A 14,041-nucleotide genomic window follows, 5' to 3' on the forward strand; every position below is an offset into this window, starting at 1 on the left:
CACCAGCATGACATCCATCTCCCATATCCCAGTATCCAGCAGCATATCTCAGGAAATAAAGAATAATTATGGAATCAAAAGGTCCAAGGTGCAGGTAGGCTCATCTCTCCTCATTGCCATGCCAGGGCTGGGGGCAATATTACCTCTACAGCTCATAAATGGGGTATAGGAGGGTAAAGGCATTTGTCACTAATAGACTATTTTGGTTCACTCCTAGGATACATCACACACTGTCCACACTTACCCCAGATTTCATATATTACAATAAAAGATGTTCAGCTCCTAAAAAAACCAATGTCATAAAAAGAAAATCAATCACTTGTAAGTGATGTGCAGCAGAGGCGTGGGAGAGTTCTGCCACTGCTGGTTTCCCACTGCCTGCACCACACACTGACTCTAAAGGGAGAAATTCAAGATAAGAGGGAAGTGAGGGGTTATGGGACCAGGAGTACAGAAAAACAAAAAGTTCAGCCTGGAGAGCTGGAGCATCTCCTGGCCACCCAAAGTCTGAGACCATCCACGCCGAGGGAAAGGGCACATCCCTGCTTCCAGCAAGCCTGACCTTGCCAGATTCACTAGAAGTTAATTAAGGAGGTGAAAACTCCTGTTGTTTTCTGAATTTTATTTGATTAATGTGGAACAGAAGACACTGGCAAGGAGAGATGGGTGATTATTAAGTAAGGACCCTGAAGCCTAAGGAGAAAGACAGGGGGGGTTGCAAAACAAAGCCCCTATTAACTTTGGTCCTGACTTTCAGGTCACGCATGTTCAGTTCTTTCTACCTGGAAATGAAGATGTTAATTGGAGGTGACAGCTTTCATAGAGTTCCCCATTAGCAATATTTTTAGCCACAGTAGGGTCCAGGTCTTCAAACACTTTCCCAAGGGAAGGTTTTAACCTTTCTTTTGAAACATCTCATACCACTTACCGGGAAAAAAGACAGTTGTTTGGCTAGAGGCATACCAATCCACAGCCATGATGAACTCCCAGCTCCTCTGAACAGAGGACACAGGAGGGGCAAGGAAAAGAAACTGGGAAGAGGCAGCTTGGGGCCCGGAGCAGAGCTTGGCACCGTGCAGCAGCATCTCTCAGTGTGGTGGCTGTTGCTCCAGCACCCAACCCTCCCCATCAGTGAGGGGCTCTGGGCATGGCCAGCCCGAGGGGACCCTGAGGGTGTGCTGTTCCCACTCCCTGTGCTGTGACTGATCTCCGTCTCGGAGATGGGACCACACCTCAGCACCAGCGCTCGGAACCAGGAGTTCATCAGACATGTGTCCCACACCACACTTTGTTCCTCAAACCCTTTTCTGCCGCAGACAAGATACTACACATCAACTTTTTTAAGCCTGTTAGATCCAATAGCTCTTTCTTTTTTAAACAGCTTGTTTCTTTACATTCTGTTATCATCCATGCATAATTTATTGTTTTCCAATGAAACAAAAGCCTGTAGAAAACATATCCAATGTTGAAATCTAGAACTGAACACTACACAAATTGCTTACTTTCCATATAAATATGTGGATAGTCTGTGTGTATATATATATAAAAATATATAATCTAATAAAAAATAATGTAGTTTAATTTATAGGTGCTATCCATTTGTATATATATTTATATAATTTTTTAATATATTTCTAAAAATACATAATTGGGGATGACAGCACTTCCTTTTTAGAAACCTGTTCCAACATACACATTCCACCATTGTCCCCACCAAGCTTTCCAGTTTCTCTCCAAGTGGAAATATATTTTAGCCAAAACCTGAGCTTCCATCTGAGGAAGTTCCAAGCTCCCAGAGGAGCCTTAGCTACTTACCTCATTGTATCCAGTGTGATCACTCTGGAAAGTCTTAGTTTTGAAATTTTGTATTTCTTAGATGGTGACATCGAGGAGGATCAGACAACTTTATGGGTGTGCTTTTACCCACTGTTGCAGGCAGTGGTTAAGATGGGGCAGTCCAGGGCTGTCCCAGCTGCTTCGGTGCTCTGAGACCCTGGGGCTGTGTCAGAGCAGGGACAGAATGGACACACGGCTCCCAGGAGAGGGCAAGGGGCCCCTCTACAGCCCACTCTGCACAGGGCTACTTGCAAAGCCACCTGGATGCCACAGAGCTGTGTGGGATCAAAGTTCACACCCCAAGGCTCCCTGGGGAGCACTGAATTTATTGCACTTGACTGGATCCAGCAGTGCCCTTGGAGCTGTGTGCCCTGAAGGAGAAACATGTTTTTGCCTCCATAGCACTGCCTTTCCCTTGGACCCTGGCATCACCACAGCCCCACTTGCATCCAAGCCCTGCAAATTCACCCAAATCCAAGGAGGAGGGTTCCACCTCCCCTCTGAGCAGTTCAAACAAGGCACACTGCAGCTGGCACAACCACACGCCCCTCCCCAAAAATTATTTACGTAGAAGAAGTAGTACCTCTGCAGTGCCAGTGCAGCACTGGAGGACATCAGCAGGACTGAGAGAAAGAGCATCATCTCACTGGGAAACAAGAGTTGTACCAAACACCACAAGTTTTCCCCACCTAGGACAAGGTTGTGAGGGTAGGCTGACCCCCAGCTGGTGTGTGTCAGCCCCTCACCTGCCCTCCAGCTGATCCAGTCATCCCGGAGCAGCCAAGGCCACACCCTGCTCACCAGCTGCAGGCAGGGGGGATGCTGTGCAGGTGTGGGGCAGTGACGGGCCCCACACACCCTGCACAGTGACACTGTGTTCGCTGGGGGCCAGGCAAAGGGCAGGATGAGCACACAGGTTGCCCCAGAGACCCCAAAAACCAGTCAGGGTCAATAAAATAAACTTTTCTAGTACCCACTTCCCCCAACACATCTCTGTAATACAGAGCAGATTGGGGAAAACCAGTTTCTTTCACACACAACCTTATGACTCGGGGGAGTCACTACTACTCTACAAAGACAGTGGAGCCTCCACCTGCTGTTTGCTGTTTATTTTAGCAGAGAGAAAAATAATGTGGACAAGAGGCATTATGCATAACTTAACAGAAAATAACACTTCTTCCACTCTTTACAGATCAACAGGCGAAAACTTTTTCTACACGTGGCTATTTTTTGGTGCTAACAGTTTGATGTATTGGTAAAATCATGGGCTTCCTATCATATGCTGAAGTGGTTGATCTGAAGCCCAAAGCCAGACAGGCTTGGGGGGCTCCTTAGCTCCATCGTCGTTGAGCACCAGGTTCATCCCCGTGGCACTCCCAGGAGGAATATTACAGCCAGGGACTGGCTGGGGATGCCAAGCAGCTCCATAGCTCTCACAATTCATGCCATGTCCTGACTGCTCTTCCCCAGTATGGCTGGAGAGGTGACCCAAAATGAGGGGGAGCACAGGCAGCACCAGCAGCCTCAGTCCAGGGCCAGCGAGGGGATCTTGCAGACGAAGGGGAAGGCTCTGCCACAGGCGTTGTCGTTCCAGGAGCGCAGTGCTACCTCCCAAAAAAACCCCAAGGCATTAGCTGAAAAAAGGCACAAGGAAGTAGCCATGCACCACCCTTGGGGCCAGGACCTCCTGCCATTACGGGAGGCTTTCCCTGGTTGTGCTCCCATTTGCACCACTCCCAGCTGCACCCCCTCTGAGCATTCCCCTACCCATTTGGGGCATTCTGGAGGGGATCCTGGGCCCCAGCTAGGACATGGTAGTGGAAAAGTAGCTCCAAACAGTCCTGTACCCCAAAATATATCAGCAGGCTGCCCACAGACAGAGCATTTAGGTACATCTGGGGGTCTGGACACACCTGGCTGCTCTCACTGGCAGTGAGGGTGTGAAGTGGGATTTAAGCACAAGGCAGGGTCTTGTCCCACTTCAGCAAGATGCCCAGGCCTGGGCATGGGAAAGAAAAGCTGTCAAGCCAATGGGTATTTCCATGAGCCTCCCTGATGGGAAGCAAAATGGGAAAATTTGACCTTTGGCTAAATTTGGTAATTTTTCAAGGCAGCTGATATTCCTGGGAGAGGGAAGTGGGCTGTGAGCAGTGGGAAAACAAGTCTCTGTGTGTGTGTGTGTGTGTGTTGTGTGTGTGTGTGTGTATGCATACATGGTGAAAAGGGAAGACTCACCCCTTCTCTGTAAAGAAGAAATAAAATAATGCTAAGAAATTAAAATGCAAATCCTCTGCCTGCCACCAAGCACTTCAGTGAAGCAGGAGCTGCGGTGGATTGAATTTATTGACATGCAAATAACACTGAAGGTGCCCTCGGCACCTAGTGCAGCACTCACCGCTGCTGTGTCTGTACCAGATCTGCACACAGTCCTCCTCCTCCGGGATGGAGTGGATCCCGTCGTCAGGCTGACTGCCATCCCAGTACTGGTAGTCGTAGGAGGAGCCATCTGTCCACTCAAAGTGACCCTCCTGGCACAGGACAGGCAGGGTAAAGGCCATCATCATAGACCCACAACTGCAGAGGGTGAGGGCCTGCTCCAATGCAGACCCCATCCCCATCACCAGACAGCCCGGGGACACGGGGAGAGATTGTCACCACTCAGCAAAGGCCAAACAGCTCATTTGGGTTTTAAAACTGAAAACTTGTGATGAACAGCCCCAGAATTCTCAGTGTTCTCACCACGGCAAACCCAGACATTAAATCTGTATATTTTTTAACACCCTCACCCAATTCTGTATTCCTTTTCCTTTTTCTTTTCCATTCCCTTCCCAATATCTACAAAAAATTTGCTGACATGGAAATGTTCTCCCAGTGGTCTCAATTTTTCTTTCAAACATATTAGACCACATATTTTTAACAAGTCAGCTTTGAAAAGTCACAAAGATCACAAGAGAGCAATGGAACTTCATGATTTTTGACACTGGAGACCTTTTCAGTTTATTTGCTCTTCTTGGACCAGCAGTACAATGCTCTCTCAATTAACCCAGTAATAAAATACGACTAATTATTAATTATTTATATATTCATTCTAGTAGCATTTGTAAAAGCAGACTGGATGGGAGGAAATGACAACTTTCTCCATGCACTCTGCAACAGATCCTATGCCACCACTTGAGTAAAGGGGCCATAAGGGGCAAAGAAGAAAACCAAGTGGGTTTACAGGAGGAAAATGCAGAGAGGTGAATTTTTCAAAGCCATTTCCTACATGGTTACAAGGAGCTCTCACCTGCCGCAAGTCGTTGAGTCCCATCCAGATGTCAGTGGGGATGCCTGGCACGCGGCTGTTCACCAGGTCGTACACAAAGACGTTTTCTTCCCAGCTGGCAAAACAGCAATACAGAGGTGCCAAGGGGGTGTGTCAGCAAATGGTCAAGAGTGTCCCTAAGCATCCACCCTACTGCTGGACTCATGGCCAAATGGGTCCCCCTCTTCTAATTGCTGTTGATTACTTTCCCAGGTCTATGCAAGAGGAGCATAGTGTTGTGAGAGCTCAGGGAGAGGGAACAGAAGGAAAAGCCTGTGAAATCATGTTGTATTTCTGTTCCTGTTTCAAGACCAAGCAACACAGCTTGGGGAAATTCAGGGAATACTATGCCAGTTTTTCTGCCAGTCCAGGAAAAAGCATTTTCTGTATCTCCTTTGTGTGCCCAGTGCATCAGACTTGACCAGGTCACTGCTGCAGAGGGATGTGTAGGCTGGAACATGAGCCTGCAGCTGACAGAGAGATTGTGCTGTGGGAATGGGACTTTGTCCCTATTCTCCTTCCTCCCCATGCTGTGCCAGGGTTCAATGACATGTGTCTGCACCCCTCACCTGTGGATGGAGGCCAGCTTGGCTGATCTGATGCCAATGGAGAACTCAGCACAATAGAGGTCAGCTTCAGCCCAGGTTTTGTTGATGGGGAAGTACCGGTAGCAGTGACCTTCATACTCTGTCCAGAAGAGTGGGCAGGAGTAGGCGTGGACAGGCTCGGGCATGGCTGGGGGCAGAGCAGAAGACAGCTAGTGGTGGTGAGGCAGTGTTGCCAGGCAGCTGAGCAGACAGTAGTGCCCAGCCCTGCTCCTCCCCCACCTCACGCAGGCAAATAAGCTTCAACTACATGCATGGAAAAACCAACGCTGCAGGAGCTGTGCAGAACTTCGCAAAAGTTAAAATGCATTTTGCACAACTTGTGGGTTTCTCAGTTTTAGCATCTGCCTAAACCAGGAGGGATATTCCCAACCAGCTTGACATCATTTTCAGTAGAGGGTGCTTAAAATAAAGGCACTGACATTTGCTACTGGGGAAACCGAGATAAGGGCTCTTCTCATCTCCACCAGGCACCACCAAAGCCACTGTGCTGGGATAGGATCCGACAGCCAGGGCTGCAGGGTTATGGCCGTGTTCTGCCCTCCTGCAAGGACAGTCTGCACCTCCTCCCTCCAAGGAAACCCTTTCACCACCCCTGGGCCCAGATGCAGCCGTGCACGTACACACGCGTTGCATTTCAGCCCCATATATAGCCAGGCCAGGCGCACGTGCCGCCGGGAGCGGTGCCAGCCTATCTGCCTCCCACCACCAGATAACAGCTGGGGCCACGGAGCTGCTCATCCTCCCTGGTCACTTTTCAGCACAGTGGGGAAGTTGCCCCAGAAGAGGCCATTGTGGGGGCAGGATGTCTTCCTGGAGCCTTTGCAGTTGCCGCTGTGTAAACACGGCTGCTCCAATCTCTGTGCCGTGCTCCCCATGGTGAGTGGGGAGGATGCAGCACACACCACACACCCCCCAGCACAAACACGTGTGGAACCCCCAAATCTTGGAGCACATAGGCTTAACTTTCTTAGCTGGTGGTTTTTGAGCCTTGGGGAACTGCCAGCTCCCCGCTAGCCAGTTCCCACATCCCCACGGAGTCCTGGTCCAGGGTCAGAGCTGCTGCTGGAGTGAGCAGGGCAGCGGCCAGGGTGAGTGTGCAGGAGTTGAAGGCAGACATCAGATGCCATCAAACTATCCAAGCAGGTAACAGGCTCAAGCCTAGAAAGGTCAGAGTGGTGCTACAGGGCCTCCAGTACTGAAGGGCTGGGGGAATCACTTTCCCCAAGGGTGGGGAGAGCAAACCCCTGCCAGCAGCAATGAGGGATGTGGCCACGACAAGAGAAGCAACAGCACAGGGAAAAGGAGAGTCAAGGTAAATCCATAGCAGCTCTGTGAGTGTTCGCAGAGCCAAGTCCTCCCCTGTGCCAATGCTGGCAGCTCTGGGTGATAATTTCATATTTCATCAGCTCTTTCCACATGAGGATCTCTGAGTGTTCTACAAAAAGCCACCAGCCAGCCCTCGGGTCCTTTCTGTCACATCCTACTTCCAGGTGACGAGCCACAAATGCAAACAGCCTTTTTTTTCCTCCTGAGCAAGGCTAAGTCAACTGCCAAGCCCTGTGGGGTTGTCACCCTATCAACATGCCTTAGCTCCCGCAGACATCTCTCTGGAGGAGCTGAGGCTGAGGGCAGGTCTGCACCCCACAGCAACAAACCCTTGAGGGGCTCAAGAGTTTCTTTCATCCTCATCAGCACTAATTGTGGGGTATGAAGGAAAAAGGATAAAGCATGCTGTGCTGGAAGAGCAGAACAGCTTCAGGGGACAGTGGCCAAATTGCAGCCAGCTCAGCGACGATCCAGGGTTCAGCTCTCTGGTTCACACCAGACCATACTTGCATTGGGAAAAACCTTAGAACAGCCCTAGGAAATGCAAATTATTTTATTGTAGCAATAGAGCAGGACCAGGAATTCTGCGAGCTGATGTATTTGCCTGGAAGTCAAGCACTCCTTCCCCTACGATGCTGGCCAGGGTTCCCTGTTTCCACCAAACACAAAGCAGAGCAGGGGCAGAGGGTAAGTCTTCAGCTACAGGACAAGTCTTCAGCTTCACCACCAGGTCACAGGTGAGACGTGTACTGCCATTGAGGACAGGGCTGGGATCTGGTCCTGGCTCACAGAGACACCAGGTTGCTGTTCCTTCCTCCCGAGGACAACAAGAGGTCTGCGCCAGACAGGCACCACCAACTCCCCCATCGACTGGGATTTTATTATAGTGCCTTGACAAACTCCTCACCTCTAGCAGCGTGGTGGCAAAATTCACAGGGCTTATCCCAGCAGCACTCCCAGCAAATGGAGCCTTCACTGCTGAGTGCGAATTGCAGTGGGCGTCCAGTGTCCTGCCTCAAAGACTGGTCCATCAGCACCCCGACTGCCAGGGAAAATCACCCTCATGTTTGTTCAGAGCAGCTGAAACCGAGTCAAAAACTGAGACAGTCCTTCTTTGTTATTCCATACTGCTTCCCATTAGGTAGCATTAATTTGATGAGCTTCAGTGAACCAGAGGTGCCTGAAGGAATTTAAGGTTAAATATACCAAAAGGGAAAATATGGGAGGTCAGCTTTTAATTAGCATCTTTTCTGTTAGGTCAGGATCAGAGACTTTTGCTGTCTCTTTGGAGGAGAGCTACTGCTCCCAGTTTTACAGGCAGGAACAATGAGGGGAGCTGCTTTTTTCAGTATCTTCGAGGGCTGTTTTTAGCAGAAAGGCCATAAGAAATCTGATGTATGGTTGTGACTCTGCAGGAAATCCTCAAACCCCAAGCCAGCAGCTGGGGGTGGGATTTTGATCTTGAAGGGGACAGGGATAGCATTTTGGGCCTACTTAGACCAGATCCTCACTTTTAAGCACACCAGCAAAACATCACCCCAGCACCATCAGCTCCTCTGCACAGGGCAGGAGCAGCAGAGCCAGGATGGGGGGTCCTGCCAACCCCAAGTTTGTCTCCAAATTCCTGGTGAAAAATGATGGCAAGAATCCTTTCTCCCTTTGCTTATTTACAGTGTAACAGTTTTAAGAGCAGGACCATGTTTTAACACAGACCCAGCAAAATAGATGTCTACACTTGGTTGAGGATAAGATTCAGATTAGGCAGTGTTACTAACTCACAAAAGCTGGAAAATAAGTATTTTGGGGTCAGAAAAAGGGGTTTGTGCTCTCTGAATTTGTGTCAGTGCCAACAAAGCTGGAGCTTTTTTATTTATTGACTAGCTGAGAGCCACTGTAGAACCACCAGGAGAATCACTTATCAGAATCTTGCAGAAGCTGGCACTGCTCTGCCAAAAAGTTGCATGTCCCCAACAGGCCTCTTTCCAATTAGAAATAATTAACTGAAAAAGTCCCAGGCAGTTTCACAAGGTCGTTTTTTTTTTTTAATTCCAGGATGCTACCAAAAAGAAAACCAACAAAACCAACAAACCAGGATCAAAAAACTCTACCAACTGTGTGGCTCCCATAGACTCAGCTGATGAAGTGCAGGTTTGCACGTGAACAGCTTCATCCTAAGGAACAGTGCTGCCTCACCTCCAGAGATGTGCAGATTCGAGATATAAAGTTTGGGGCTAGGACAAGGTTGGCAAGACACGCCCATGCAAGGAAGATTTCTGAGGGGCCGTGGCTCTATCAACAGGTTTTGGACAACAGATCTGGTTGGATCAGTGCTGGCAGCAGATGCTCTTTTTGCTGCAGAGCATCAAAGAGCTCTGTTTCATCAACAGCTGACAGCTCACCAAAACATTTAGGGGCACTGAAAGGCATGGTCTTGAGACACCCTCCCTTGGCACATCTGACCTGAAAAAGCAAGTGAACCTCTTCAGCTCTTGGCAAGCAGCTGTTTTGGAGGACATCCATCAACACCCAAGAGGCTTGTCTGAAGTTAATGCCAAGGGAGGAGAGCTGAGGAGACCCCTGTCACAGGGTAGGCTGGGTCCTTCTCAGGGCAGAGCTGCCCACAGAGCAATACCCAAGGGCTGGGATGCTGAGAGTGAAGGATGGGGCGTGGCCCCATCTGGCAGAGCTGGGCCTCAAAATGAGCATCCTGGTGCTCACTAACACCAAGCCAATTAATCTTAACCAGCTCAGGCCATGGGGAGTGCCAGCAGCATGGCTTTACCCTGGGCTGGCACTGCTGGAGCAGTGGGCATGGGTGAGACAACAGGGCTGGGACAGGGGACCCCCAGGGCCTGTCTACGATGGCTTCAGCAGAAGCTGCCTGTGGCTGGGCTGGGGGGTTCAAAGTGCCAGCTAAGCCAGACCTCCATCCCACCACAGCCTTTACACATCCACCACGTCCTCATTACTGAATAGACCCAAAGAAAAGACATTAAAAAGGGGGGTTGGTGGGCAGGATCATGTGGCAAGGACTAAGACAGTGCTGTTGTGTGATGTTGGGATGCCTCAGGGCACTGTGGATTTAGAAGCACCTCTTAAGCCTTGACACTATAGTCATCAAGGAAAACAATGCCACCTTCATGTTACTTGCAATATTTGTCTTTCATTAACAGATCAAAGAGTCTCACACTGACTGTCCACTTGCAAAGCAAGCAGATCAGGATTTTGGTCTCATGTCTGGGGGTTATATGGAGCTGTAGGGAATGGTATCCACTGATGGATGTGAAGCTCATTGAATAACTAGGCAATATTTTCCACACTCTGAAATGTTGTTTTTTTTTTAAGGTGAACATTACAAATGACCAAGTAAAATATTAAACAACAGTTGCAGCACATTGGAAGGGACGTCCTTTCACACCAGGGGCTTTGCATTTTAAAATCCTTTCATGAAACCAAGCTGGTTTTACAGTTTCAGATCTTCCACCAGGTATGTTTGGAGTTGTGAGGATACAGCCAACACCGGCAGCAGCACTCCTGCAGCTGGCACGGACAGACAGGAGTTATCTTGCAGAGTTTTTTTCCCTCCTTAATTAGTTTTGGCAAAGCTCCCACGGATTAGGCGTCTGGCAGGAAAACCGGGCTTGTATCGATCCTTTTTCTCACGATCTCACTGAACAGCACTTAAGGAGTCCCTTTCTGCTCACATTCCCAAAAAACCTAACAGGGCATGACCAAAACTGGAGCAGCAACTCACTTCTACCAACCTCTTGAAAAAGTTTGGAAGAAACTTAAATGACATATAACAGTCACCATCACCACAGCTCTGAGGGGAAAAAAAAGGGGAATAAGAGGGAATCCCGTATTTGTGGCCACTTTTCACACACAGTAAGTGTGAATAAAGAACAGGCAGCCCCGGTGGCCCCAGCACTGCACCCCTCACACGGGTGGCTCGTGCAGTGATTCCTGCAGTCCCCGCCACGGCCCCGAGCCACGGCAGCGCATTGGAGAAGGCAAAAGAGCAAACACTGACATGCACAAACAAAGCCAGCCCAGAGGGAACTTCGACATCCCGATGAGAAGGACCCGGGCTACCCTTGTCATGTCCCCATGGTAAAGAAGAAAGCTGATTTCAAAGCAACTCAGGACTTTCTGGAGCAGCCGGAGTAGGGGGAAGGCAGCTGCCGGCCCTGCGGGAGGCACACGCGCTCCTTCCCTGCCGCAGCCACCGCCGATTAAATCACCGCCACCCCACGCCGCGACCTCCGCCGGGCACTCACCTTGGCTGATCTTGATGTTGGTCTGGGGGAAGGCGTGGGCGGCCAGCAGGGCGGCGGCCAGCAGGGCGAGCACGGCCCGCCCGCAGCCCATGGCCGGACCGCCCGGGCACCGCTCCCGGGGTCCCGCCGGTCACTGGGGTCCCGCTCTGCCCGAGCCCCGCGGGCTATGGGGTGCGACCGCCGGCCGGGGCAGATATAGGGGCCGCGTTGCCCCCTCCCCCGAGCGGCGGCTCCTCTGCAGCCCGCCCCCGACGAGCCCGACCCCGCTCAGCGCATCCCAGACGAGACTTGCTCCCGGGGCGCTGCCCCCAGCCCGGCCCCAGCTGAGCCCGCCCTCGCTCAGTGCACCCCAGACGGGAACTCGGACCCAAACCCGTGCCCAGGGCGCTGCCCGCAGCCCGGCTCGGGGCACACGCAGCTCCCAGAGAGTTATTGCTACCCTCCAGGAATCCCTCCTCGCCCCCTCAACGGCATCCCGAGGCCGTATCTAGTGCCCCCATCCCGCCGCGCCGGCTGCGTCCTTCGGGATGCTGTCGGGGGGAACTCGGGGCAGCCCGTCACCTCGAGGGGGTGACAAACGGGACCCCCTGCCCACGGGAAACGCCAGCAGAGACCGAGCAGGGCCGGTGGCGGGGGGGCGAGGGCTGTGTAACAGCGGCGAGCGGCGGCAGCCGGCGCCGGGCACCTGGGGAGACAGAGGGAGAGAGTCCCAGAGCTGCAGGGCAGCGCTCCCGTGTGCAGCCTGTAACAGTGGGGCTTAACACATTAGTGTCCCATTTTGTGTTGCTTTTTTCAGGTTTTGCTTTTGTGGGGGTTTGGGGTTTTTTCGGTTTTTTTGTTTGTTGTTGTTGTTGTCGTCGTAGGTTTTGTTTGTTTCTGTTTGTTTTGTTGGTTTTGGTGTTTGGTTGTTTTTTTACCCAGAGCAAGGCAGTGCTATCACACACTACAGCAGCCTGGAAGAGGGAACCCGCAGCTGTGCCCGGGGCTCCAAGGCTGTTTCAGAAACTCACACTGTGCCCATTTGCCAGGTCCATGCTGGGTCCATGCAGTCCTGCAACAGCAGAAAACCTGATATGATACAGCACTGTATCATTAACAGACAATGTTATCCAGCATGTCTCCTTCCTGTGGTCAATTTTTCGTTGGACATAAACTTCATGTTTTTAAAAATATTCTATAAAGTCCTTTTCTAACTGTTGCACTGGTAAAGGAGACAGTACAGACACAAATACTATAAAACGTTGTGGTCCTGTTCAATTTCCAATTTATGCCTTAATTCAGCATTGAGCAGACTGCTTAGGAACACACTCAATGCTGTTCCCTTTTTACTCTTAGTTACAGATTAAAATTTTCAGCATTTTTGGGGACTTCAGTTGGGATGGCCGGTTTTAGAGCCAAGATTCAAGTACAAACAATATGGGATAATAGAAAGCTTTCAGTACAGTAAAGCATCCAGACACTTCAGAGACAGTAACTCATTCAATTAACTTTTCTGTATTAAATTTTCTTTGCATTAAATAGAGCCTTTTAAGAACACCTTCCCCTCATTTGCATATGTTGATCTAAAACTATATGGCTCAAGGAAAAGCCCCTTGCTATAGGAGACCACTACCAAAGAAGAAATTGAGATTATTAGAAGTCAAGGCATGCCTTCTCCCTTCTTTCCTGTGTGCCATCCCCAGATAAAGCCAGGGTTATAAACAACTTGCAGCAAACTACATAATAGAAATCTTTGAGCATATTAATATAGCACAGATATTCATATTTTAACAGGGAGCAGAGATTTTGAATAATATTTATTCTGTTTCTAACAACAGACCCATGGCAGAAGCATCCCACTGGTGCAGGCAGGAGCACCAAGCCCCCCACACTGCCCTGGAGTCACAGCTCCCTGCCTGGCACAGCAGCTGGGCACTAGCTTTGCTTCCAGCACTGGGACAGCACAAGCACGTTGTGCACGCAGTGCCAGCTGGAGTTGCAGCTGCACTTTGTGTTACCTTCCAATTTCACCAAACATGAGATGTGCTTCACCTGCTGAGTGCAGCCCCAGGAGCACAGCCACATCTCGGTGATTCAGCCCTCCTGCTCCTCTCCCTCCTCATGCTGTGTTCTGATTGCCCTGCAGGTCTGGAGCTCCTCAGTGTGTTTCCATCCTGCTTTTATTGACCTTTCTTCAGGGTTTTCTCGCCAATTTTTGGCATCCTCTGTACATGACAGCCCCCTCCCTGCGAAACAGATACCTCACAGCTCCAAGGACAGACTCAGGCAAGACAATCTTCTGCTCACATTTCATTCCCAGTGTTAAGCAAAGCACGTGGCTGGGCTCAGGTCAGCTCCCATGGATGCCCTGAGCTCGTGCTGCTGCCCACAGGCTCCACATGGAAGAATATTCATGTCCTCAATAGTAACTGCTGAAAACACAGCCCCTTGTCTGAGCCTTTTTGACTTAGGGGAAGAGATCTGCCTCCTACAGCATGTTTGACCAGGACTCCCCATGGGGTCCCTCTCCACTGTGATTTATTGATGAGACAAACCAGGAGGAAGCCAGAGAACAGAGATTTGCTGTCGACCTCACTGCAGGACAGAGAAGGAATTTCACCTTGCAGAGAGGCAGGTTAGATCCACAACGTGCTTGGAAAGAGGATGCCCATGGACATCCCTGCAGCCACCACTACCCCATCCTTGTGTGC

General features: G+C 50.4%; 1 protein-coding gene across 1 annotated transcript; it reads right to left on the reverse strand.

The window, feature by feature from the left end:
• Positions 1 to 3,039: 3,039 nt before the first annotated feature.
• On the reverse strand, positions 3,040 to 11,444 carry CLEC19A (C-type lectin domain containing 19A). Its single transcript, XM_071571058.1, has 5 exons — positions 11,352 to 11,444; positions 5,710 to 5,875; positions 5,123 to 5,216; positions 4,232 to 4,364; positions 3,040 to 3,440 (listed from the first exon to the last, which is right to left on the reverse strand). Exons 1-5 carry the CDS (start codon positions 11,440 to 11,442, stop codon positions 3,361 to 3,363), a joined length of 564 nt encoding a protein of 187 aa, XP_071427159.1. The 5' UTR covers positions 11,443 to 11,444; the 3' UTR covers positions 3,040 to 3,360.
• Between the last annotated feature and the right edge of the window lie 2,597 nt (positions 11,445 to 14,041).

Source organism: Pithys albifrons, chromosome 16 (genome assembly GCF_047495875.1).
Source record: "Pithys albifrons albifrons isolate INPA30051 chromosome 16, PitAlb_v1, whole genome shotgun sequence".
Taxonomy (NCBI): domain Eukaryota; kingdom Metazoa; phylum Chordata; class Aves; order Passeriformes; family Thamnophilidae; genus Pithys; species Pithys albifrons.

Coding starts and splice junctions, on each gene's coding strand:
- CLEC19A (XM_071571058.1), bottom strand. CDS start 11,442: ATGGGCTGCGGGCGGGCCGTGCTCGCCCTGCTGGCCGCCGCCCTGCTG. Junction 5,217..5,709: donor AAGCTGGCCTCCATCCACAG/GTGAGGGGTGCA, acceptor CTGTTTTGCCAG/CTGGGAAGAAAACGTCTTTG. Junction 3,441..4,231: donor CTGGTACAGACACAGCAGCG/GTGAGTGCTGCA, acceptor TTTGGGAGGTAG/CACTGCGCTCCTGGAACGAC.